This window comes from Corvus kubaryi, unplaced genomic scaffold (genome assembly GCF_017639235.1).
Source record: "Corvus kubaryi isolate FWS band 111438036 unplaced genomic scaffold, C.kubaryi_AGA036_p1.0 split3-73, whole genome shotgun sequence".
Classification (NCBI taxonomy): Eukaryota; Metazoa; Chordata; class Aves; order Passeriformes; family Corvidae; genus Corvus; species Corvus kubaryi.
In genome coordinates, this window is record NW_024582091.1 from 38,971,029 (window position 1) to 38,996,110 (window position 25,082).

Below are 25,082 nucleotides of genomic sequence, written 5' to 3' on the forward strand. Positions count from 1 at the left end.
CATCATCTTGATTCGTTTAAAACTTTATTTGCTTCAAGTTGCTGATAGGCATTATGGGTGTGTGGCACATGTAAGACTTTTGGTTGTGCAGCTTCTCTGATCTGCTGCTGGTAATTGCCCATATAAGCTGGTTTTTTGAGGAAACCAAGAAAACTCTCATCTTGGAACACTCCGTCAAGGTAGAAGCTGTCCTATTTCTCAGTGCTGCAAACTTTATCACAAAGAATTAAGGTTCATATTTCATACATTTGCTTATATGTAACATGCAATTATCTGTACATGTGTTCACGTCTGAACTCAAGTGTTTTTTCACTAGATTAAGGTCAGTGTTCAATTCTTTTTTATAATGGTCATCTCAATAGATGCAGTCAGTAAACTAAAATAATTTAATGTCCTCATTTTATAGTTTACAACAATTCATTTTTGTTTTATTTCCATATGCTCTTAGGGCACAAATCTAACTCTAGTCATATAACTATTTATTTTGTGTATTTTTAGCATCTACTCTGGTAGTGTCCCAATTGAAACTAAATAAACCCAGAATTTCTTATGAAGTTGTATCTTGTTCACTTTCATGTGAAAATCAGATCTCTTTCATTTAAGTTCTTAACTCAGTATTTCGATATGCTATTTTAAACACGAGGTTTGAAAACTATCAGTCTTCCATTAATAATCAGGTGTCTTTACTCAATATTTTTAAACATCTCTTTCAGGAAAAACAAAACCAAACCAAACCAAACCAGAAAAGGTTCAACCTTAAAATGATGCTACATCCAAATCTTAAGATTGGAATAGTCCTAAATTTAGGGGATTCTAAATATTCATAATGAAAAATAAATGTAGTTAATTCTGGGTTTGGGTGTGTTTGGGTTTTTTATAGTATAAGGGCAAGAAAACCCTCATATGCCTCTTCAGAGAACAGAGATTTCCTTTCACAGCAGAATGTTTATGGACATCCATTATCTGAAATATATTTAAGAAGAAAATAGTTAAAACTTGGTTCTACAGAAATTATAACATAAATACAAAATCTTATATTTTATCAATGTCCATTCATTCTCCATTAATTCTAGGTCTATGTCATTACGTGTCTATTTTCTTTTGTAGGTTTGTTGTTATTTCTATATGTTATATATAGCAGCAGTACCTACAATTCCATCGGGGAATTAACACTGCATTGTATTAAACGTGTCCAAGCAATTAGCTCAAAGCCTGTTTGTGTTCCAGGGAACTCATATTTCAGAATGGGGTGTGGAAAGGAAAGAATTTACAGTTACACTGTCAGGCCCAGCTAGTTCCTCAAACCAGCCAAGGAACAATGGTGAATACTTAACCATCCTCATACCCTAAATTAATATCCTAAAGAATTGGTGTCCATTAAAAACCTCTTGATGCATTTCTTTCTTATGGAAAATTCCTACTGAATACAAGTGCTTTTGGATGTTTAAGGAAGGTCTTCAACATAAAAAATCCTTAAAGGAAAGAGAAAGGATTTTTCATCTGTCTATCTCTGGACTTAGGGAGTTCAAAAAGTTTCAGAGAAGGAGGTGATTTGGTATTGTTCTGAGTCGATTTGCTCTGCCTGAGGAAATGACGAGAAGGAAACTACTTCCCTGTCTCGGGAACCATGTGGTGTTCCAAGATAAGGCAAGCACTTACTAATTCGAGTCCACAAGCAGGAAATGTGATACATCCATTTCCTTTCAGGCAAACAACACAGTTCTGTGGCAGCACAAAAGCTTTGCTTCTAGTGCAAAATTTCAAACCTTCAGAAAACTATTGCTCCTCTGTGGACATACCATTCTGTATTTGCTATTTGGATGTTATGGATAAGAACAGTACTTTTCCTCCAATCACATGGCCACCAAAGTTTTGGGGTAAGGATATTGGGTTTTTTTCTAGAATATTACTAAAGTAGATGCAGATATTTGTTGTTGATTGCCTTAAAAAATACCTCGATACAATTTCAAGCCTCATGTTGGATGCGAAGAGTAATGAATAGGTTTTGTATTTCCTGCAGTGATAAGAGTGTTTTCCAAATGTTTCTTCAACAAAATTTTTTCGTGTTTTTTAAATGGATCAAGACAGCAGGGGCTGCTGGGGCAAAATTGATTGTTCCAAAAAGTTAATTACTGAAGTCAGTTGTAAAGGTGTCTATTGACTTCAGTCAATAGCCAGATCAGGTAGACATTCTCAACTGCTTAATGGATGTACCTACGCAGCAGACATGTTCTGTTTCATCTTTTGATGAAAATGGTATAACAAAGGCTTAATGCGTTTCAACCTTTGGAATAAACTCTTATTCCCCCAGAATGAAAAGTTATTTGTAATTTATTGTGCTGCCTCATGGTGAGATTTTCCTTATTTTTTCTTCAATGTATATTTTGATTATTATCAATTATGGCTGTTTTCTTTCACCCAAATCTGGGAATAGTTGATAAACTGAAATGTATAGCATGAGGTGGAAGTATATGTTACACTGAAATTCATTCAGGGTAATTAGATTAACTGATTTGATCTTAAAGATTCTATGCTATTGCTGTGGAAAATCCCTCCAAAAAGCTCTATTGCTTGCTATGTTTAATATTAACATTTATTAGCAATTAGCTTAGAATGAATCACATATCTCATTTTCTCTATTATATTATTGCTATTGAGCAATGATCCCTCCAAGAATCTGAACACTATTTAAAACTAAAAAATAATATGCATCAGCAAAATAGGAATTCAGTTGCATAGGAGTGCCCCAGGAAAAGAGTGGAAAAAACATACATGAGGATGGAAAGAAGTTCCTTTTTTTCTTGTCATGAGGAACAAGAATCTGTTGAATGCCATCTAAGCTTCCTGCAGTGATACATATATTTTCCTACTGAGAGACCACGAGAGACTCACTCAATTTTGTGTCTGAGACCAAAGAGTAGGGTACTGATACTCGACATCTTTGATAAATATTTAGAGATTAACTGAGAAGAAATTACAGTTATTACTGTTTCAGAGTCTTTTGTCTGGAGGTTGTCTGCTGGACTCTGAAGAACAATAATAATTTTTTACAGTGAAAATGGATGTAATTCTAAAATGGCTCTTTCAGAATAAAAACTTGCTGCATTTGACAACACAGAGCAGGACACAACTTAACTGTCTTAATGCTGAAAGGGCCAGAACCTCCTTTCATCCTCATTGCTCACCTTGCTTGCCAGGGACTGACATTGTGCCCAGCCCCAATCACATCCCATTTGCTTAGGCTCTGACAGCAGATGAACCTCAGAGCTTTGATTTTTGTGAGGAGCTTGCATGGTCCTTGAAAGGGAAGATGCCTCTCAGATTTTTCTTATTTTTCTGATAGATTTTAGAAGAGTGAATATCATTTTCTCTTCCTTTCCTGTAGGTATATCATATACGGTAGACTAGGAAGGGTGTGTGGAAACTGTTTCCACTGTGTGGAAACATCACTTAAAATGATAGAAATGTGTTTTCTGACATCCCTGAGATACATGACTTGAGGTAAAAATAAAACTACACGTAATAGATATAAATAAAATTTAGTTCTTAATTTAATAAGAGTGCAGTACTTGCAACTGATTTTTTAGGACACAGCTTACAAGCTATTTTCTAAGCCACCCACCATGTAGTACTGTGAATGCTACTACATTACCACGATGCATTCCTTCTCCATGCATGTGTGATTTCTCAGCATCTTCCATGGACTCAGACAAAGTGTAAACTTCAACATTTATGCAAAGTTTTGCTGAGAGGGACTAAGATTGTGAGAAAAAAATCAATGTAAGAATAGTCTAAGCAACTGTTCATAATGATATTTAATCTCTTACAGTTTTATAAACCATCTATTGTCTAACAGCTGGTTCCTTTTGCTGGAAAATATACAGGCATTCTGCTTTCTATAGTTGTCCAGTTTCCAGTGATAACTTCACACAATAGCTTCTTAAAAGTGACTCTAGGAATTTTAGAACAATGAACAAACTAAACTGTCCTCTGCTTATTTATGTGTGAGCACATATAAATCTTTTTACAATTGCTTTAGGCCAGTGGAAGTGTGCCTTAACCAAGCTGCATAGAGAAAAACAAGATATAAACACCTCAATATAAGTCATTCTGTGTGAGTTGTCTAAGTAGTCTAAACCCTCTCTTTCATGCAAAGATCTTAAAAAATTATAAAATTAGGAAAAAAATCAGTACACTTTTTTTTCAAGCTCTGTGTACAATCAGTGACAAACTGGAGAGTCAATAACTGTACAAGTGCTTAGCTGCAGACCTTGCAGGAATTCTTCTTTGAATTCAGATGTCACCATCATCAATCTGCAGTATTTTTGGAATGCCAAATTATGCAGTGAAGGAAAACAAAGCCAGAAAAAAAGTTGTTTTGCTGGCCTAAAATGAATTCTGCCAGGAAAAAAAAATTAAACTGTTCTGTTTTAAATTAATGAGTTTATGATAGAACTCCTGGCCCTGTCAGCAAATGTCCTCTGTAATGTGTCATAAGCACAAAATTGGGATCCTGACTCTCACATGGCTAGAGCTTTTTCCTACAACAGACTTCGCAGTCATGTAGATATACATGTCTGTTTCAGATAAGTTGTCTGAGCTGCTGCCAGGATTCAGAAGCTCATTTCTATCAGGCGCCAGCTTTTGTGAAGCTATGTAACTGCTGCCCACCCTCCTTTGCAGTGGGAATCTATAGTATGGTACTTTGGAAGAGGTAAGAAGAGAAGCATTTAAAGCCAGCCCCTGCTGAACTTCAGCACTGCTGATATCATGTTGGAACTGTAGACAGAGAGTCTGGATTGTATTTTTTATTACTAGTTTCAAAAGGAGGCTTAATAATAGCTGAGTGAGAAATTCAAGGTTTGATACCCATTCAGCAACCAATCATCCTACTTTTTACTGTTTTAATATAGTCTTTACTGAGTTCATTTGATTTATAAGATAACAGTGGGAGCAAAGATGTTTCCAGTTAAGCCGGGAGTGCATTTCTTCTAATTCCTAAAAGTATTTTCAGTTGTACACAAGTAAATACAATAAATGTCTTCAAGACAATCCTATTTGTTCAGCATAGAAAGCAATATAATTTCAGATCAGGAAATTTAATTTAAATAGAGCATTTGATCAATGTGACAGCAGCAGAGACAAAAAGTGTAAGCACATTTTAATCAACATTAACTTAGATCCCTAAACTATCCTTCAGTCAAGTTTTACTCAAGTGCCTATTTAAAATGCAACCTCAAAATTTAATACCTTAAAACCATTAAGGACAATTTTTCTTTTCTTGAATCAGAATCCAGGGTGTAATTTGTTTGGTGTGTGGAAATAATGCCATATATCAGCTGGCTTCCAGCATTTTGAGATTGCAAACTGCTTGGCACATACTATAGGCCCTATTGCTTGTCTTCATAAGCTACAAATGCAGCCATGTTTTTAAATGTATCAAATTTTGCCTTGTCTCTCCCTCAACTCACTTGTCTTCTCTTCATTAAAATGCATCTGTTTGTTTGAAAGTCAGACTATGTGCTCTGCTGGAAAAGATGGCATTAGGGAGGAGCTGTGTTTATCGTGTTACTGGTGTAGCAATAATTGTGGTTAAGGACTGTGTGTCATTATCTTTATGAACTGGAGTAATACTTGTGAAGGGGAGCACTGACACAATCAATGACACAGCTGCTCAACACTGCAAAGAGCAGCCTAGAAAGCCATGGGACATGATTCCTGTTCTGGGATCCTTCACAGGTGGCAATCATGGCAGAGTAGAAGCATAAGAAACAGATCCACATTTCTTTGCAAGTAGGAGAAGCAGCATTTGTGGGGGCCAGTGGGGTGACCAGGTTAAGCCTCTTGGCTTACACTCGGATGTCTATGTCAGCACATTCCAGCATACCCACTGGGTGGTCTCTCCTCATTCCCTTTGCTCTGGTTCATACACTTTGTACACTTTCCATTCAAACTTCAGCAGCAACAAACACTCCGGGAGCTGCCTCAGCTTTCCTGCTGGAGATGTGCACACAGAAGGACCACAGCTTGGAGCCAGCTGTGGAGCACTTGACAGCAGATGTGGCAGTGGTATCTTCTTACAGGTCACTGCTGTTCCTAGTTTGATGACTGGAAAAGACCAGCAGCTTTGAACCAGAGCTCCCCAGAAGGCCTTTATCCTGGTAAGCCTGGAATTGCTAATAGGGCAGAGGATTTCAATAAGCTGACAATGCAATTCCTTTCCTGGTAGAAAGGAGGAAGTAAAGTTGTGACATAGAAACACTTATAGATGATTTAGTCCACTGAAGGTTTTTTCTTAGTAGAGGAACACTTCAGGGTTGAAGTGGAAAAAAGAGGGAGGAAAGGGCAACAAAATTAGAGCTTTGGATTCAGGTGATATATCAATCTCAATGCTGCATTTCCTGAATTGTTATTATTCTTCTCTTACAGTCTCTTTTCTCCCTTTCCAAAATTTTGCCCTAGTGTGTGTATTCTTCCTGGTATTTTAATTCATGACAGTGAGCCAAAATAGAGCAAGGTGATTGCAGACACTGTATCACCCAGAGTTTTTCCTCGCAGTTTGTCTCTTTTGTTTTGTCAACTCTCTGTGATTTGGAAAACACCAGTAATTTTAAAAATGCAATATTTGGCAGCATATCACACATCGTAAGGAATTCATAGCACAAGGAATAAATCTCTTCACAGGAGATATAATCTCTTTCTGCAGAGTCTTTGGGTTAGATCACTGATGCCTGCAAAAGTTTGGAAATGGGATGTGAAAAAATGAGCTTCTTCCTTTTGAAATTACTGTGCTGGAATCAGATGACTTCAGACTTTACAGGCTCCTGTTGTTGGAAGCAGCCTCAACAGGAGAACGGAGAGGGAGAAAGGCAAAATGCTTTCTTTCAACCCCATCATGCAGTCTTGTTCTAGTGTTTTAGAGAATAATTCCTTACAGTGATTATCCAAAATAATCAGACTCTCCAAAATAATAGGTACTCTTCAGAAAATAGAGACTTAAAATAAGGATAGAGCCTTTTTGTGAGCGAATATGAGTTTTGCCATGACCCAAAACAATACACTGTATTTTTTATGTCTAAGTAAGCAGTTCTTATTTCTTAGTACTACTGGGGACAATAAATGAAAATTTCATTCCAGTGAAAACTGACATTGCCAATTTTTAATTTCTTTAACCTCATTGCCTTTTAGCACTTAGTTAAAACATTACACCAAAAAATATAGAAAAGTATACAAAAGATACAATTACCCAATAAGAATAAAAATTAAAAGCAAATCAAATTAATCAGTACATGGTGAATGGGAGGGAAAGGAGCAGAATGGCCTAAGCAAATGTTATCAGAGGAGGGAATGAACCATATTGGGTTGGTGAAGTCAGACATATCTGAAAGGATATATCTGAGTTCGTTGGTCAGGAGCCTGTACTAAAACCTTTCCTGTGCCACAGCCAGCCATATATATATGTAAAATGCAGTCTGCACACAGAATCTGCAGCTCCCCATCTGGCATACACCGACAATATCTACAGCAACCACTTTCCTGCTCAGATTTCCCAGAGTGCTTTAGCAAGTACTACTTTAATAAGTCTGCTTAAAGCTTGAATCGCCGAGTCTGGATTCCGTCTCATCAGGGTTACTGATCCACAGCTCAGGACTTGCAACTCAGGGTTTTACCTTGTGATCTATGATATTTAGGGGCTTGAATCATTGAGCAGACATTGAGTAGTGCCCATAATGATGGAGCTAATATGAGAGCCAATTGTGTGTGAACAAACCTTTCTTCTGACTTCTCACCTATATTTTCCAATCAAATAAATGTCTCATACTTTCAGATTTGCTATTATAAATTTTCTAGAGTCGTTGTTGTTCTTTAGTGCTTGTTTAACCTTCCATCTTCTGACTAATATTTTCTCTTTTACTCATTCAAGATGGAGCCTTTAAAAAAGGAAAATGTTGTCCCTGACTAAAACTACCTTTCTGTACTCTTATGTCTTCTAATAACAAAGAGCTGCTTCTTTCATTCCTATTTCACAGCCAAGTATATCTACTGATGGTAGAAAAAGCTTGTTTTGAAGAGTGCATAATGGAAATGCCTTCCTCATTGGTTTATTCTGGTATCAGTCAGTGGTATGGGAATTTGGGCAACCCCAAGTAAAAGTAGTCTAACATAAAACAGTAAATAATAAGGTGGGATGCATTTCCTAGTTTAGTCAGAAAGCTCTCAGAATTCACTACAGAAAATGGCCAGGAAATCTGGCTGAAAAATATAGCCTTGTTTCTTTGTTCTGAAGATACTGATCAGATGGACTGATTGGAGCACCATTTCCTTAAAATACGTGCAACATATGTGAACAGTGTGGGTGCATGACACACGGTATACTGCAGAAAGAAGTAGAGAATGTCTATGCACCTTTGTGTCGGTCTGGTATGGACAAACCATGTCCTTGGGGCTGCAGATTTCCAGTTCTGTCAAATAACACACCTGCAAGCATACCTTGCATAGTGAATGTGTAGCTGTGTTGAGTAAACGCAATGGTGACACAAAGCCTTCTCACACCCCTTCTACAAGAAATTTTAATCAGCTTTGAAATGTGTTCATCAGACTCCTGAGGCAGGGTTCCTAACATGGAGAAAAATACCTTTACTCTTCCCTAATTCATTGAGAAGCTAGAATTGTCTTATTTTCCTATGGGCAACGTGAACTTAGAAAAAGCAGGATTCCCTTAAATATGTTTTTGGAAATAGGCATACTGGAAGGCAGATTTTTAGTTTGGTTTCTGTGAGAGAAGATAGATGGCACCACCATATTTCAGCAAAACCGAATAATGTCAGCACCAGTAAAACTCAGCTTTACCTGTGTAAGAATTGAGACAGACTTTTTTTTCCCCTCTTGGAGAGGGTTGTAGGATTGTGCATTCTCACAGGCCCCGCAGCATCCAACTAACTTTTGTTGCATGGCCTCCAGAGCTACAGATATTTCAGTTGCTTTTGTTTTCCACTTCAGATGAGATACTGATCTGCATGAGAATCCTGTGATAGAGATATAAAAAGAATCACATAACTAAATCACTTCTCAAGTGATCAAGTAGTCTGAAGCCGATTTAAGTATGCCACATAATTTGAACCATGAACATGGTAATCAGAAGACTTCTAGGGCAAGTGACACCCACACACACTACCTTTCCTCTGCTTGAACCTGTTAAGATCTCTACAAGGAAAAGTCCTATCTATCAGGTCAAGATCACCAGAAGGTCTTCCCCTTTCCACTTCCCCTGAGCTGACTTGGGATGTGTCACAAGGCAGCAGCAGAGCAACCCGGGGCAGTGACTCAAAGAGGACACAGCTGTCATATAAATAGTGGTAATACCGAGAGCAATGGCAACAAGAGTGTGGGTTTAACTGAAGGAAGATAACAGACAGCATGTGATGATGAGGCATTAGCAATGGCAGCAACTGCATTTGAACATCAGCTCTTCAGTGGCAGCATGACAGAAGAGAATCTTATTCTTTTGTAACACTCAGGGTTCCTGGCTCCTCATCTGAAGTCCTCCTGAAATATTCTCATATCAAAAAAGAAATAAATCCATGACCTGTGATGTAATTAAAAGGGAAGGCATTGCTCATCTTCCACTTCTCAGCTTCAAGATATGCCATGTTTCTGTTCCCCCTCAGCTGTGTTTGGGAAGAGCTGATCTGTATGCAGCTTCTCAGTTGGATTTCTTATGCACGTGGCAGTACTGTTTGTTGGAGTGGCCATGTCCTTTTACTTCATAAATCATATACTGTCTTCTGAAGGGGAAGAATTATCAAACTATCCCAAATCTAATATCATTATGCTCGTTTTTTTATCAGTTAAATAAAAGATTTGATGAACACATGAACATTTTTGCCTCCATTACTGAAGCGAAGGGGACCATAACAATAGTCAGATATTGAGAAAGTCTGACTTAGAGAGGCTTAGATTGAAAAAGTTAATATGTAAATGCATTCCAAGATCTTATGTGCAAGCCTGTCAGAGAGATAAAAGGAGATACTAATGAGGAACTTATTTTTTTCTTTGCCCTTATTCTGGCAAGCCCAAAGAAAAGAGTATTATTACTGTAGTTTGATGAAAGCAACAAACTATGTCACAAAGAGACCAGTCTTATTCTTGCATTCTGTCTATTCGGAGCACGATTTCTTCCTTGTATATAAATTATTCTTTTAAAGTGAGTCTGTCATCCTCAGGCTGTGTTTTGTGGCATCCTAATTATTACTTCCCTGCTTTCCCCACCCCACTATATAGCCATTGATTTATCAAATGCTTCACCATCTTTAGCAGGAAGGACACAAATCAGAGGTAGTACAAAGAAAAGGCAAAGTTTCTTTAGAATATTATTTAAATAATAATCAAGCACACAGCATACACACATTTTAACAATTACACCTGCATTACTGACTAAGTACATGATGCTGCTCGTTGTTACAAGAGCTGCCACAAACATCATTCTTTATCCACCAAATTCAGAAATCTGGTCCTTAGGACACAAAGTATATTTCTTCCCTCAAGCACTACACCAGGGAATGTGTTGGCATGTGAAACTGTCACATAACCAAGGCACCTTAGGGCTGTGCTTTCTCCCCAGGACAAACGTCCTGTGGCTGCATGGTCACCTGCTAGAGCCTAACAGTGTTCATACTCACATGAGCTGGTCTCAGCACACTGTGGGTGCCATGGTTCTGCCTCAGTTCTTCTTGTAGAACTTATTGAAGGAAAATGCTCTGTATTTATACACAACACCCAATTCTACCATTTCAATTTATTTGCAGAAGAAAATTAATTCCCTGTTTCAAACATTTACATTCACAATCCAGCATCCTAACACACATTTATGACGTTTGACCATTTAACTGACATCTGTCGATTCTAAACCTTTTGCTTTTAAAAATTATGTTACATCAATACCATCTCTCAGTTATACAGGGTAATGGAAGATGAATCAACCAAGCAGACACTTGACATCTGTGGGAAGTGCATAAGTTATGCAGGCAAAATATAAGTAAAGAAGGAAACCATTGATGGTTCTGTTAATTGAGAAGTGTAGGAATCTCTGGGCAAGCAGGACCTGGACCAGCTTGGTGCAACTACAGCCTCCCAGATGCCACTGGCTCATATGGGACAAGCACCAATGCCCCACTTCATACTTAGTCTCCAGCCTGGATCATTTGTCCTGGGTCAAGAAGAGTTGACTAATACTCCAGATCAGCAATCCATTCATTTAGAAATTATGTCAGCATTTATTAGCTTGAGGGTTTGATTCTTATGACTGTTACTTAATTGGGTCTCCTAGCCCACACTGATACAGATATTCATAGAAATATTTGGTGCAATCTCCCAAAAGGATTGATGTTCACCCAGGAGGTACTGGGACAAAGAAAGATCAGTTTTTGGACTTCAGGTAACTAACTGAAGAGTACAGTACTGCCACATATAAACACACTTCTGTCTTCTCAAAATGCTCACTATTATACCTGTTTCCAGATGAAGACATAGAGCAGAAGATTTTTTACATTACTGGATGTAGCTCAGCTATTTGTGTGGTGAAAAATATACAGATCACTATTCCTGCTCCTTGAACACTTGTTTATTGAATACTTCAGAAGAGTATTCAGCAAAGTTCACAAACTTTACATGATGTGCATTTAAAATGGAGAGTAAGAGTTATGGAGCTGTAAAGGGAAGATTGCTCCTCTCCTGGGAAACAGCTGAACAGGTTGCAGGGGGAGAGGGAGGGAGATTGCACTACCAAAAGCAAGGAGCAGGAGCAAGGTCTTGCCTCTCAGGTGAAGGAAAGAGACTCTTGAGACTCAGAGGGACACAGGCAGAGTTTGCAGCACTTACTACAAGCACTACAAGCATTGGGAGTCTCTGTATACAGGATGCATTGGGAAGGCTGAAATGACACATTTCTAGTATAGCTAGAGTGTGCTTTCTCACTCTGAATCTTTTAAAATATTCTTCTCTGTATTCTTTCAAGACCTGGGCTTCCAGTATACTTCCTGGCTTTTGTGGGTTCTTCAAGCAAGGACAAGCTCCACCTGAAGCTCTGTGTGGGTCAGGCACTGATAACAGAATCACTGTGGTGGGATTATATATGTATATTCCCCACCCCACATTCTTCCCAACAACCCCAAATCCTTGTGCTTTGTTCTACCTCTGGATGTCTTCTTTTTTCTTAAATGTAGGTTATGTGTTTCAGTATTTCATCCTTAATTTTAAGAATTTTAGAAAATTCTGCTTAATTTTAAGGTTTCACTCCAGTCACTCGTGCTCTGTCCATATATGAGATTACTTTTTCTCAGGTGTAAATTATTTTTATCAATTAAGTAATAACTATAATGTCACATTGCACCATGTCAGATTGTAATTTAGTGTTTGATTTAGGTTCATACAGAGGCCGTATAGCTTAGGTCTGGTTTTGTGAGGTAGGTAAGAATGCCTGGCCAGAGGATTGCTTGCTGCACATGCAGAAAAGATAAAATTCTATTACTGCTTTTGTTATGCATTAGGAATCACAATGAAACCACATGGTAACAAAGTTTTTTTGTCTGTCTGCCTGAAGGAATCTTTGCTTTGTTTTACGTAGTTGTGCCAAAGGCACTAAATTAAACATGCTGACATCTCTTAGATGTTTCCTTCTGCTTTTTACCATTACTCTTTATTTGTCATTCCAGTAAAAATCAACTCCCAGCATTATCAAGGGAACATCATTAACTCTGAGTTGATTTGTGGGATATTGAGATGGCATATTCCACTCCTCTGTGGTTTTATCACAATGGATTATGGTATTAGTAATCAAAGCCAATGTACTCTGGTGCATGGAGATCATTCTGGACACCACTACAGATGTCAAGAAATATGAATTTAAGAGCAGACTTAGGCTTATGCTCCTCCATGATCACAGATACCTCCAGAAAGCTACAAAGCTGTACAAGTTTACAAGTTTAAGATTCTGAACAATTCTGCTGTGCCTCGGTTTACTTCACTTTCAAAGCCTCTGCAAAATGCTAGTCCTATGTGTTTATGGCGATGAAATTCAGAATTTTTCTGTTTTTTGAAGTAGTATGAACGTCTCTGTAATCTTCCATTGCAATGTTTCTCTCTAGCTTTTTCTGACTCCCTGTTTTACTAGAACGAAGGTGGTTTCTGTATAGTTTCGATTTCCAACATCAGTTTCCAGCAGAGGGCAATCTTGCTCCTAGATAGGTTCCTCATTTGTGAAAGTAACCCTCTGATGAACAACCAGCCCCTCTGCATTTCAAAAGGAGTATTGATCCAAAAGCACGGACTGCCTTTTTTTTCAGCTCGTCATTTAATTAATAATTTTTCAGATGCTTCTGGAGCCCATTTGCTTACCTGATCAAAGAATATCTTAAAAACTGCACAAAATGACGTGAGCATGGTCCTTGAGCTGTCATTTGTTCTACCTTCTTTTTTCAAGACAGGATTAACTATATGACAACTCCTGACTGATATTGCTTTTTAAAATCTTTACTGGGGGTAGATGCACTACATACCTGGACTGTCTATTCTAGTTCTTACCTGTCCTCATAGATAGAAACAGATTTTTAATTTCCTTTCTTTTATTTTAAACACAGAACTTCTTATTTTATCTGCCATAGACATAAAAAACCCCCTGTTATTAGGTCAAGTGGGACAATTACCCTCTGTTGCTGCAGGAAAGAATCTCACAGTAGCACAGGCTGCATAAAACATCCCTTTAGCAAATTTGTGTCTGAAAGCAGAGGTCTGATATTTCTGGCAGCATAACTATGCCCCTTATTTGTTCTTATGTCCTTCACAGTCTGCTTTTCTTTCAGCTTTTTTCCCCCCACAGATTCTGTTTTCAAGATGTCCCTATTGTTGCCTCTTCATTTCCTGAACATCACAACTACCTGAACTATCTTGTGCTGTAGCCTGTCACTCTCAGTCTTCTCACAAGAGTCATGTGTGAAGTTTCTTGAAGTTTTGCCATGACTAAGATCACAGCTGGTTGATATTACGCAGCAACTGATTCATCCACCCAACTGAATCATGGACTGCCTACAAATGATTAACGAGAGGCTGTTTTGCTAACACAATTAGTGGCACTTGGGAAGATAGTAATACCAACACTTGTCAGATACAAACAAATTGCTTTTTTGAGCTCAGCATGACAACAGTAGCATAGGAATTGGCAACTGATACTAGGCCCGGCTTTCTTGGAGCTGGTAGAACCAGCATAACATTTCAAGTAGCTCAAATCACTTCAAGTTCACTTCTGTGGTGAGAGGAAGTGGTGGCTCTTTGGGCCCCAGGTATATTTCATTTCCAAACTCACTATCTGGAATGCATGAGGAAGAGTAGCTGTAGCCTGTCCAGCTTGGAGATGTACATTTGCTATTGTTGAGGAATCCATTCAGTGCAGGCAGCTCTGGGTGCAGCTGCAGTGCCAGCTCAGGTTGTGTTCTGGGGGGCAGGAACCTGAGCCTGAGGCAAGAGCCCATGACCTGCTGACCCTTTGCATAACAAGGGCCCAGGGACCTGTAGCCCTGCCAGGGGACCGGACACTCAGGCGCTCAGAGACAGCAGGAGACAAGCACCCCAAATTTTCCCTCCCTTGGACTGTGAGGGAATAAAAGCCCAGAGGTTCCTTTGTTCAGGGTCCCTTCTTGGAGGCACCAGCTTGAGCTATTATTCTCTCATTTAGTTATTGGACCATAATTAAATTATTTTAAGGATCTGGACATCTGAGACTCTGCTATGGGGTTGAGCTGGTAAGGAAACCTGGTCTGACTGTGTAGGTGTGTGTGGGGGGTGTACCTGTGAAAGGGCTTCTGTCCCAGCTCAGGTGGTGTGAGTGTCACTGCCAGACTGGCTTCTGTATGGTCAGACAAGGAGGTTTCCTTAAGACTATAGCTGTTAGGAAGTTGCTATGACTTTGTTCAAACTCTGATGGACCCTGGCTGCTCCAGTCTGGTTTTGCACAGAAGAGACTGTGCTATGATCACCTGCTAATGACTTAGCTGAACCTCACTTGAAACCTGAGACACTGAGACGCCTCTAAAATAGTGTCTGAACCATTACTACTGTCAGGTTAACAGTTCTGTAATTTGTAGACTGCAATGCATGCTTTAATACACTAGCTGGTGCTCTGTACTAAGCTGTGCAATGTATGCGTAAGGTATGAATTGCCACACTGGTTGGTATGCATTTTATACCCACTTTTCTCACTGAGCTTTCATTTTGGGAAAAGATCATCTTACTACAAAAAGGCTGAGCCGATTTTTTCATGTTTGAGATCAAACCCTCTACTAGTTATCAAGGCTTTTCAGCTTTGGGGTAAGGCAAGCTGAAGTTGTTTGTGCAAATGTGTGTTCGTAGAGGGAGAGGAATGCTAACTAACTTAAACAAGGTTTGAGTAACTGGCATATGGCATCACATAAAAGAGAGAGAGCTGGCAAAAATGTGAGAAGGAAAGGAATAAAATGGAAATAAATTTAGAATTCTAAAATTTTGTTTGAAAATTTAATAATAACTCTCTTCCACTATATGTCACAGTGGTATGTTCTGATACTTCTTGTTGCTAATGCAGCTGAAATCAATGACTTGTATGTTTTACATCTGAGCTTGCTGGAGTCCCCATGGAATAGAATTTGCATGTCAGATGCACAATGTCTCATGCTAGTTTGGGGCAAGTGGAAAAAAGAAAAATAGGAAAATTACTCTCAGATGTTTAAGTAAATGAACAGAGTCTTGCTCCAATGTAGTATGAGTAAAACGTCTCTATAGAAAGCTGTGTTTAAATGCTGAACAATGCTATTCTTGGGTAACAAGCTACCTTATCATTTCTAATAACTTTAAAATAAAATTTCTCTTGTGGCCTAGCAATGGCACTCCCCACTCTAGTGTTCACCCCCAAGACTCTCCCAAACCAGACTCCGTTTGCTCACTATCCTGCACCTTCCCCTTCCAATTCCCTCCCCAGGGGTGGAGTTGAGAATTGGATGCACAAAATTGTGAAAATTGTGGGTTAAGATAAGAACAATTTACTGGAAACAGCAATGAGATAAGAAAACAAACAGTAACACCAACAATAGTAATAACAAAAGTATATAAAAAGTGGGTGATTTACATATAAAAATACCAAACCTCAGTGCAACATGGCATGATCCAGAGACAGTGAACCAACAGGTTCCCTACCCTGCCACGCTTTTTGTCCCACCTGAAGCCACACCCTTCCTGGAGGTGAGAGTCCCTTAATTCCACCCTATAACATGGTATAGAATAACAACCCAGATGTGTGCACACAGCTCCAGGCTCTGCTTCCTCATGGCTATTGCAGAAAAATTAACTCTGTGCTGGTGAAAACTAAGAAAACTGCTTAATTTTTACTCTTTGAATGAAACAAGAACAATGCAATAACAATAACTAAAAAAACAAACAAACAAACAAAAAAAACAAAAAAAAAAACCAGCTGCAAAACCCAAAAATTGCAATATTTGAAAGTCACCTACTAGAAATCAAATCAGATGTGTAGGTATCACTCCAACCTGTGGATGTCTTCTGACTTCTTGTGCTTAGCAATAAAATGAGCAGAACAGATGCTTGGAAAGCTGAGTGGTCCTTTATTTGCTTTATTAGTTAGTATCGGCAAAGATGCAGTTCAAATTCATCATATGTGCACAGCTTGACTAAAAGATGCTTTTGCATTTCTCTTTCCCTTGGATTCAGTGCTTTCTCCTGTCTTCCTCCACCTCACCCGGGTTCATGATCTGAGATGCTGTCATTAAAAGTGCTGCTTACATGATTTTGAAAGGTACTACTATTCCATCATGGCCAGCTGTAAAGTTTATATATATAAATAAATAAATAAATAAATAAAAATGTATATATCTGTGAGCATGGGGGAAGGAAGACCCTGTGCCCTCCTTAATTTAACACCTTCGGGACCTTACCGTAAGGGTATAGGAAATATACAAGTCCCAAGGGTTTCCTGAGGTCAAGGAACAAAAACCTATTGCAGCTTATTGCAGCCAGAGCTGAGGGCAAGAGAGAAATTTCTTGGGAAAATGAATCCCCAATGCAAATGTGTTTTGAATTCAAAGGGATGACTGATGTTGTCTATACAAATTAAAGGAAATGAAACTCACAGAATTAAGAGGTTGACCTAGTTTGTCTGCAAGCATTCTGCAAGCATTCTGCAAGCCTATATGATAGAGGTGGGACACTCTATCACAAAAAGCAAATCTACTTTATGAAGATTTTGGGTATTTCAGGGATTGCTGAGTCTAGGTAGGGATTATGTTGCTATTTTTGGGTGAGGTATACCCCAAAGTGAGGAAGAAGAGAACATAATCCACTTTTGAGAAGACTTACAGATTGGTATGAGCCATCTTCGGTTGACCCTCCTTCAGATGTCCAGGCCAGATGGGAAGAAATTGTTTCAGGGCCAAGTGCTAGGAAAAACCTCTTATCAGCCAGTTTATTGTCTTTAAAAATAACATGCCTAAATTTCTCCAGTGTGGATTTTGTAAAGCAATAAGCACTTGCTAGAGGTTATCGATTTGATAGGATATTTGCTATCACTTCATATGTACAGTTCATGAGAAGTTATGAAATCCTTAAAGAAAGCTTCAACGACCAAGAAAATGTTTTGCACAGCAGATACAATAATCCGCTGTACAAATGTGTATCACCGCGTTTCCCTAACACTATATGCAGAAACTAGAGAGGAGGGAACACAGAGAATTAAAAAGAAATTGCCTGATCTGGATAGATGCTGAGCTGACAAAGGAGCTGACTTGATCTTCAGATCTGGGGTAACACTCAGAAGTTATGGGTGTTACTGTGGGTTCTGAAATGCCATGGTCATGTTGGAAGTGCCGCAGATAGAAAGTTAAAGTGGCTAAAATATCCAGTTGCTTTTTGACCTTAGCCTTTCATTTCTGGCTTTGTACCTCAAAGTCTCTCCTGCATTGTTGACAAAAAGCTTTGTCCTTCATCTCAGCTGGTGTTAGAGGTGAGAGTGGAGAATTGACTGAAGTGAGCTACCAAATCTTTTCTGCTATGGCATAATGAAATAAAGCAGGCAGTGTGAGCAGCCTGAGAAACAGACAGATCAAAACATATTTAGAGGACCGGCACCTGGGTAGTTGTTGTTATTAGCAGCATGCCTAACTTATCCCCAGATCTTTGTTTTTACTATTTTCCCTGAAAGCAGAGGGCAGAATGACATGCACAGCTCTCAGAAAACCATAAGATATTACAACGGCCCCTTGGGAGACGCCTTGTGTCAGTATCACTCTGACTCCCTGGAAGGCTAGCTCTGCTCTGGCACTGCCCTGATTAAGGAAGAGAAAAACAATTTGGTGAAAGCCAGCTGTTCCCCTCAAAATCCCAGGTGCAGCAAGTCCCACTCCACCTTTGATCTTTTTCCCTGTTTGATAATATTTTCTCCGATGTACCTCAGGGCTGTGATAGCTGGATATTCTAAAGAGGAAATCAATGGGCATAAATTTACAATTCTACAATGTAAGGTTTTAGAACTGAATTACATTTTGGTGAAATTCATCCTCTGCAGGGAGTAAGCAAAGAGCAAGTTTGGCCCATTAGTGTGACCCACAGTTCCAACTGAAGTCAGTGATATTTTGGGAAGAGAAAAAAAATGAGATGTCTGCAACCAATGGGTCTAGTGATATTTCTGTAATAAAAACCAAGGGGGTTACATGTAGGTCCAAATGGAAAAGAGAGCATATGGAGTCCTGGCAACTGAAATAGGCAGTGTAAACCCAGCTGAGCTTCATCAGGGAATAATTTGACCCTTGATTTTTACATCATATATGGAGATAGAAAAATAGAAGAAATAAACAGGTTAAAGAAAAAGACATCATTATCCAAAGGGATAATTGTCTGTGCTGTACCTCCAGCACAGGGGAACAGCACGTGGGAAGGACTGAAGAGCTGCACTCAATACTTTTGTCAATTCCCTCATCTGCTTTTAACAGTGTGAAACTCTGGTCAGATTGTGCAGGTGGTGAAAATTATGGCTCGAGGGATGCAGGGACAAATCCTCACCATGGTGCATGGCAACCCCAGAGCCACGTACACTTCAGCTTCTTGCTGTGCTTCTGCTTACGCTCAAGGCTGCTGAGCCCTGTGGAGATCTTTGCCAGCTGAGAGCCCAAAGAGTTGCAGGGATATCGGGTGGCAGCACAGAGCCCTGTGCCTGGGGGATTCCTTGGCAGCCTCAAATATAATAACCCAACAGGCATTTGAGCTGAAGTGCAGAAGAAATGAGCACAAGAAAGGATTAGTTCTTGCTCCACTTTACAATAGCCATGCAGGGACAGCAGTAGGGGTATGCAGACTGCAGCTCTAGTGCGTGGGAAGTGCTGTCTTCAGGACTCTCTCTGGGATTTATTCAACTGGAGGTCACCAAGTCCTGGCTCTCCCTTCCCACCTTTGGGAGTATGAGTAGGAACTTGCAGTAACAAAATGTATTAAATGTATTAAAATGACATAATAAGCTATTCCTGACCAAAAGGGGCACAATAAGTCCTGCTGTGTCTCTAAAGATGTTTTATAAAGGGCAGAATCACACTGGCTTTGTGAGAAGAAAGCTGCTTATAGCGATCTGATCTGAAGCCAAGAGTTGCAGTGCAGGATGCTGCCTGTGGGTTCTTGCAGAAAGCAGACTGGGCAGTCACCCTTTGTCTTTAGTGTGCCCAATCAAAAGTTTTTGAGGTATAGAAATGAGAGCTTAAAGAAAAATTGTCTTTTAGGATCAAGTCTGAGCCGTCTTGGAATGAAAGGGCAACAAAGTGTTCCTGAGAGGGAGCAGTTCCCTGCAACAATATCCAATACATTATCCTCACCAATCATTGTTTGAAAAGGATAATGTTATAAGCCTACCTGAAAGCAGAGGTTACAGGCCAGGAACAGTAGAATTGTGTAGCCTTCCAAGTATGAATCACATCACTAACCATTTTTCCCTAAAGGGAGAAAAGTAAGAAGATAGATAAGTAAGATAATAATGACTACTTCTTAAAGTGCAGTTAACTAATAATCATTTACATTTCTTCTGCTGGAAGCAAAGCTAATGTTTCTTTCCTCCCTCTGGCAGTGATCTGTCCTAAGTTTAAGGCTGACTTAAAAGAATCTGTTCCAGGCTGCCAATACTGGGGTGCCTTTGTTTGCAAGTCAGTCCTGCTGGCCCTGCCTGGCACCTCTCCTCTCTCTCGATGGTGTGCTGGCTGCTCTCCATAGACATCACTTGGGCTGCTCACTCTCCTTGCATCTTCAGCATCTGATTTGGCCAAGTCCCACAACCCAGATTCACTGTCATTATTCTGAGGTTTGGGAACGACTGTTTGTACAGCACAATAAATTCAGGGAAAACTCTTTAGCGGCTGCTAGAAAATTCTGAGCCTAGTCTCATCTTGCCTTTTCGGGCCTCTAATGTCTGCATCCCAGTCCTGGAGTTGCTACCTTCTGTCTGGCACAGTGTTATCTGGCCTCCTCTTCAGTATGCTCTAGGAGTTACTCACCTTTCTCTATCTAATGAATATACTTGCCTTTTTAACAAAAATGCTTCACAAATATGATAGAACAGTACAGACAGAACAAATATGTTTCAAGGTGTCCCATGGATATTTCTTGCTTATTCCCTCTTTGCTCCACCAGTTGTCAACATAGTGTTCCTTCTCGTTTTAGATCCAAGCTCATCTTGAATTTTGAGAAGATCTATAAATGTTTTGCATTCATTTCAGGCCTTATCCAGGATTACAAATATATCTCTGAACTTTTTAGAGCAGCAATAATGCTGGTGCTTGGTTGAAAACTGAGTGAAGTTTTCTGAAGCAACTGTCCTCTTCTTAGAAATATACAAAGAAAAAATCACATCTCTCCATATTGTGAAACCATGTGGGAGAGAAAACAATCCTAGCCACGGGTTTGTTTTTCTGTTTGTTTCTTTTCAGATCTTGCAAGCCTTGAAAACTTTTCAAAAAGAGCTAGAAATTTACTTTTCTTAATGGCAGATTAATGCATCTTTAAATTGGGCATTGGGGATGGGACATATTCAAGAGACTTAGTATTATGAATGGTTATCTCTGACCATAATAATTTAGGATGTAGTAATTTACATTAATTACTATGAGGTTTTAAATGATCTGTTACTCAGCAGTAAAAGGCTGGGAAGTATTCTAATGTTGTAATAAATACAGGGCTTACTCCGCTAAGAACATGGTAGAAGGTACATCACTGTTTTAATAGGTGAGTTTGCAAACACGTACACACAGAACATAAAGGTCTATAACAAGAAGGACAAGTGCATAAATCCACACCTCCTATTGCCTACAGAAGGAAATACTTGGCAGTTTTATAACACTTGGAGCTGGTGGGTGGTTGATTCTGGGAAAAGCTAAAGACTTTCCTTGCCTTGGTACTGAAACTGATATTAAATATTAGCTTTTTTCTGGATGTCGAATTATGCAAATTAAACAAACAAGAAAAAAAAAAAAAACCCAAACAAAAACCAGACAAACAAATGCCAAAATGCTGTATAGTAAGAGCACTCTGAACTGCTGTGTTTATGTTGTGAAGTTCATGTGTCACGAAGACCCAGGGACTGTTTCATCTTTTAAGGAGGCTGGCATTTTAAATTAATTTTCTTGCAGGAATATCTTTCAGAGTTACTTCATTAACTTTGATATTAATTTTTGCTGTATTTCAGAGCAGATAACAATAGCCTTCACAGTGTCCATGGTGATTGGACTGGTGATTGGAGGGATCATCTGGGCATTTTTCACCTGCTTGTCCCGTCGCAGAGCTAGTGCCCACATTTCCCAGGGGAGCCCCTCAGCCTTCAGCCGTCGGTCCAGACCTTCATCCCATGGCCACACTGCCGGCAGGACTGGATTTTACCGCAACAGCAGCTGCGAGCGTCGGAGCAACCTCAGCCTGGCCAGCCTCACCTTCCAGCGGCAAGCCTCCTTGGAGCAGGCCAACTCTTTCCCCAGGAAGTCAAGTTTCCGTGCATCCACCTTCCACCCTTTTCTGCAGTGTCCTCCCCTCCCCGTGGAGACAAACAGTCAGCTGATCACCCTCACTCCCACAAACACCACCACAACCCTTGTGGGAAGCACCACCAACAGCTTGAGTCGACCTGAATTCCACTGGTCTAACAACAACCTCCGCATCTGCCACTCCACGCAAACCCCACCTCCCGCCTATGAAACCATCATAAAAGCTTTCCCAGAATCCTGAGCTTCGTCCTTGCTGCAAACACACATGTGCATTTTAGGAGGAACCTCAATTATCTCAACAATTTTCCGTGCATGATGAAGATCTCTGAGAAGTCTCCAGCTGCAGTTGCAGAGGGGACGTACTTTGCCAAGAGGCATGTAGCAGTGATTTCATGGATCCCAACATCCCACTGTCTGAGAGATCACTTGTCTTTGCACTGCTGGCTTTTATTTACTGCTCTATTGTATGCTTGCATATTTATAGTGTTATATCTTTAATTGCAGCCATTGTCTCTTTATTTTAGAGGGAAAAACGCTGCCACATAAAAACGAAATAATTTCTTGAAGAAACAAATGATACTAGAGATTACTGATATACACAGCACATCAATGCAAATTTCACTGTTCCTTTTTTTTTTTTAAGAAGTTTTGATTTTACGTGTTTTCCCAAGGATGTTACATTTTCAGAGAGCACCTCCCATTCCCCACCTTCTTGCTATAACCCCAGAAGAGCGTCAGTCTGAGGAACCTTAAATGCAGACCTCGTAGAGGATGCAGTCCTGGCTGCTACAGACATCCTGTTCTGTTGATTGCAAAGATCTGATCTGAAAAGACTCCATATTAGGGATGCTTGTTTAAAATTCCCCACAGTGTGGAAAAAAATTGTGACATATGTGAAGCTTCATGCAGAAAGTTTTGAACAACCCACTAAACGCATGATAACAATTATAAAGAGTTTTCCATCTGCAGTCAGCAGAACAAGTAGTCACATTTTAATACCCAGTGAGGCTGTATGGGCAGAACTCCTCATGTTTCATTTTTCTAGTTCTGGTTATCCAGATAAGCAGTATGAATGACAACTATTTTTTAATTAAGTTTCCTGATTTCCTATGGGATTAGTCATTTCCTTATTTCAAATTGTTTTCCTCAAATTGTACCAGCATTTAATTCTTTCTTTTATTCACTGAAATCTTGTCTTTCACTAAAACAAGATTTCAGACATCTATGGCTGAATATTGGGATTATAGAATGAATTGGGCTATGAAGATAAAGAGGAAGTATTTAGTTGAGGCTTACATATATTCTTGACTTTTATATGTGTATCATGCCAAGCTAACCCCTGGCTTAGTAGAGACTAATTGCACTGATGTGACAAAATGTTCAGGATTTGGAAATAACAGAGACAAATGGGACCCGAATGAAGTCTTATTGTATCAGTTTCCTGTTAAATATTGCATGTTCAAATTAAGGGTAAAGAATTTCCACAAGCAGAGGAGCTGTCCACACTCCACACTTGCAAATATGCCTGTTGTTTCTAAGAGGCTTGGGCAGCACCAGCCTCAGGACTCCTGATTCTGAGGGGCTTCTGTAGGGAGAACAAGTTCTCGTCTTCTGGGAGGGACAAAGATTCAGCAGCTTCTGAGAATGGGAAAAATGCTTATCATCTTCCAGGTTTTCCAGGCTTTTGGAGATGGGCAGCATGCATCCCTTTGCTGAGCTCAACATCCCTCAGGAAGCACTGGCATTGATCTCTGAACTGCAGTATTCCAGCCCAATATTCATCCATTCGCAAATAACTCTACAAACATTGAGCTTACAAGCAATACTTACTGTAAACAACAAGTATTCCTTATTGTAAAGGCAAATTATTTTGCATTTATTTACTGACTGGATTTCATTGTTTCATTTTTAGTGTGCAACACATCTGGAGAGATGTATGTCATTGCTAGAAGAACAACCATTTACAGAGTTTACAGAGCATTTAATTCCAGACACTATGGGTTCTAGCACACCCAGAACTTGCTGATAAGACTGTTACACTGCATTTGGCTGATCACAGGCTACAGACTTAAAATAATAGACCTCTGAAGGAAGGAAGAAAGAAAAAAAGTTATTTCATTCATTAATAATTTTTTTTCATCTAGAGTTTTTCTGAGTCTGGTGAATATCATTGCATGCAAAAGTATGTTCAAAGTGTCCTTGCTATAGAGTAGGTGATGCAGCCTATTCTAACCTGCCTACAAAAAGTAGAATTCAAGCTTTCTCCCTTTGTTTAGAGGGTTTGATGGACTGTGGAAGAGAGAACTTACCAGCTTTGGACCCACTGTGCACCCAGCTGGCCAAAGCTGCTTGTCCCTTGAGAGTAACATCATTTTAGATGAGTAAATTTTTACTTCTGGATTTTTAGTGCACATTACATTACAGTAGAACTTTCCACAGCATAATTATTACACAATTATTACTTGTATTACACTGTATCTAGTAAACAATGTAAAGAGGAAAGCTTAAATGTACTGTATTTTTTTTGCTCCTGAAATCTGTACTGGATATCAAAACATTTCTTATATGCCCTGGATTAGGGAGACTAAAACCACAGATGTTTGATGCATAACCAGTATGACTGTCAGATGCCTAAAACTTGTTTTCACATCTGAAATAAATGTTTTCCAAGCATTCGGGAAGCTTCAGAATATGGAATAAAGTTAGATGCTATAAACTCAATCTCATGTTTTTTCTTTGTGATAAAAAAAGTGACTTGCATAAAAGATCCTTTAAAGGCAAGAGTATTATCTTTAATTATACAAGCTGATACAGTTAGAAATGTGAATGAGGACTTGCTCCTGCCTTTGCTTCTGTGGGGAAACACCCCAAAACTGAAGATGCTATTTGAAGTCAGGGTCAGAATTTACCATGTGAGAACACCGTCAAAGGATTACAAGTGAGAAGGTCTCTCACAACTAACAGTGCTTACAGGTATTAAATCCACTGGTTTATAAGTGCTTCAGCTTCAATTCACATTGTGTTTGAGCAAATGCTTGC

General features: G+C 39.3%; 1 protein-coding gene across 2 annotated transcripts; it reads left to right on the plus strand.

Annotated features, from left to right (window-relative positions):
• The first annotated feature begins 1,689 nt into the window (after positions 1 to 1,689).
• Positions 1,690 to 24,764, plus strand: MYCT1 (MYC target 1). Of its 2 annotated transcripts, XM_042017035.1 has the most exons (3): positions 1,802 to 1,877; positions 16,750 to 16,834; positions 21,752 to 24,764. In XM_042017035.1, the coding sequence occupies exons 2-3, from the start codon at positions 16,822 to 16,824 to the stop codon at positions 22,282 to 22,284; spliced, it is 546 nt and encodes a 181-aa protein (XP_041872969.1). In that variant the 5' UTR covers positions 1,802 to 1,877; positions 16,750 to 16,821; the 3' UTR covers positions 22,285 to 24,764. The 2 variants fall into 2 exon arrangements, with proteins under 2 accessions (XP_041872970.1, XP_041872969.1); XM_042017036.1 differs by lacking the exon at positions 16,750 to 16,834 and having other exon boundaries at positions 1,690 to 1,877.
• Positions 24,765 to 25,082: the final 318 nt, after the last annotated feature.